Genomic DNA, 1,700 nt, shown 5'->3' with positions numbered 1-1,700 from the left:
TCATCACCCCGCGACGCCGTCGCCGTCCCCGCCCCCCGCGCCCGTCAGCCTGAGGCCCTCGGCCCACAGACGCCGCTGCAGCTCCCGGTCCCGCGCGGCCCCCAGCGGCTCCGCCTCCGCCTCGTCGCGCAGGTAGCGACCTCCGACCCCTTCCAGCTCCGGCGCGGCCGCCGCGTACACCAGCGTCCACGCGCCCTCCTCCGGGCTCTGCGGGGGGGTGGGGGGCGGGAGGGGTCACGCGGGGGTCATCAGAGGTCGCGGGGTCGCTCGAGGCGGTGGGGGTTCAAGTAGGCGTCGGGTGTGATCGCGCGCGGGGGTCATGGGTCTCAGGGTCACTGAGGGTCACATGGGGTCATCAGAGGTCATGGGTCACACTGGGCTCGATGGGGTCAACCAGGGTCACGCAGGGTCAGGTGGGGTCACTGAGGGTCACATGGGGTCATCAGAGGTCATGGGACACACTGGGCTCCATGGGGTCAACCGGGGTCACGCAGGGTCAGGTGGGGGTCACTGAGGGTCACATGGGGTCATCAGAGGTCAAGGGGTCACCAAGGGGTAGGCAGGGGTCAATGGAGGTCACACAAGGTCAGGAGGGGGGTCACATGGGTCACACGGGGTCGGAAGGGGTCACGTGAGGTCACACGGGGTCGGGGGTCGCGCCCGTGCTCACCTTGAACACGAGCCGCCCGAGGGCCCGCTTCACCGTGCGCAGGACCCACCCCGCGTGCCGGTACAGCTCGGTGTCGACCACGCCAGGGTCGGCCATGTTGGAGGTCACGGGGTCGCCGCGGGCGTCCAGGACGCGCTGCAGCCGCAGGGCGAACAGGGCGAGGGCAAGCTTGCTCTGCGCGTAGGCCGCGTACGGGGAGTAGGCGTGGCTGCGGGGTCAGGGTGTGGGGATGGGGGGGGGTTATGGGAAGGCGGGGTCACACTTCCTGTCCCCCCACGGTCACTTCCTGTCCTCCCGGGTCACTTCCTTTCCCCCCACGGTCACTTCCTGTCCCCCCACGGTCACTTCCTGTCCACCCCCAGGGTCACTTCCTGTCCAGCAGAGTCACTTCCTGTCCTCCTGGTTCACTTCCTGTCCCATCTAAGGTCACTTCCTGTCCCCCCACGGTCACTTCCTGTCCACCCCCAGGGTCATTTCCTGTCCAGCAGGGTCACTTCCTGTCCTCCCGGATCACTTCCTGTCCCACTCCATGGTCACTTCCTGTCCCCCCACGATCACTTCCTGTCCACCCCCAGGGTCACTTCCTGTCCAGCAGAGTCACTTCCTGTCCTCCCGGGTCACTTCCTGTCCCAATCCACGGTCACTTCCTGTCCCACTCCATGGTCACTTCCTGTCCCCCCACGGTCACTTCCTGTCCTCCCGGGTCACTTCCTGTCCCACTCCACGGTCACTTCCTGTCCCCCCACGGTCACTTCCTGTCCTCCCCCCACCGAGACCCCGCCCACTCCGGGCCCCACACGTGTACTCACCGCCCGTGAAGGTCGGCCATGTCCACGGCGCCCACGTAGTGCGTGGCCGACCCCACGGTGACGACGCGCGAGCCCTGACCCTCGGCCCCGGACGCGCGCAGGGCGGGGAGGAGCAGCAGCGTCAGCAGGAAGTGGCCCAGGAAGTTCACGCCCAGGTGGCGCTCGAAGCCGTCCTCGGTCTCGGCCCGCGGCTCCAGCATCACGCCCGCTGCGGGGTCACG

At 68.5% G+C, this 1,700-nt stretch overlaps 1 protein-coding gene across 1 annotated transcript; it reads right to left on the bottom strand.

Moving 5' to 3' along the window:
* Window positions 1-3: 3 nt before the first annotated feature.
* Window positions 4-1,697, bottom strand: LOC110287625 (dehydrogenase/reductase SDR family member on chromosome X homolog; the record flags this gene model as incomplete). Its single annotated transcript, XM_021154190.2, has 3 exons — window positions 4-207; window positions 671-878; window positions 1,480-1,697. Coding segments are annotated over 3 exons (630 nt in total), but the record flags the coding sequence as incomplete, so codon positions are not given.
* Between the last annotated feature and the right edge of the window lie 3 nt (window positions 1,698-1,700).

Source organism: Mus caroli, unplaced genomic scaffold (assembly GCF_900094665.2).
Source record: "Mus caroli unplaced genomic scaffold, CAROLI_EIJ_v1.1 scaffold_25096_1, whole genome shotgun sequence".
NCBI lineage: Eukaryota > Metazoa > Chordata > Mammalia > Rodentia > Muridae > Mus > Mus caroli.
The sequence above is the reverse complement of the archived record's forward strand: the minus strand, read 5'-3'. Positions and strand labels throughout refer to the sequence as shown.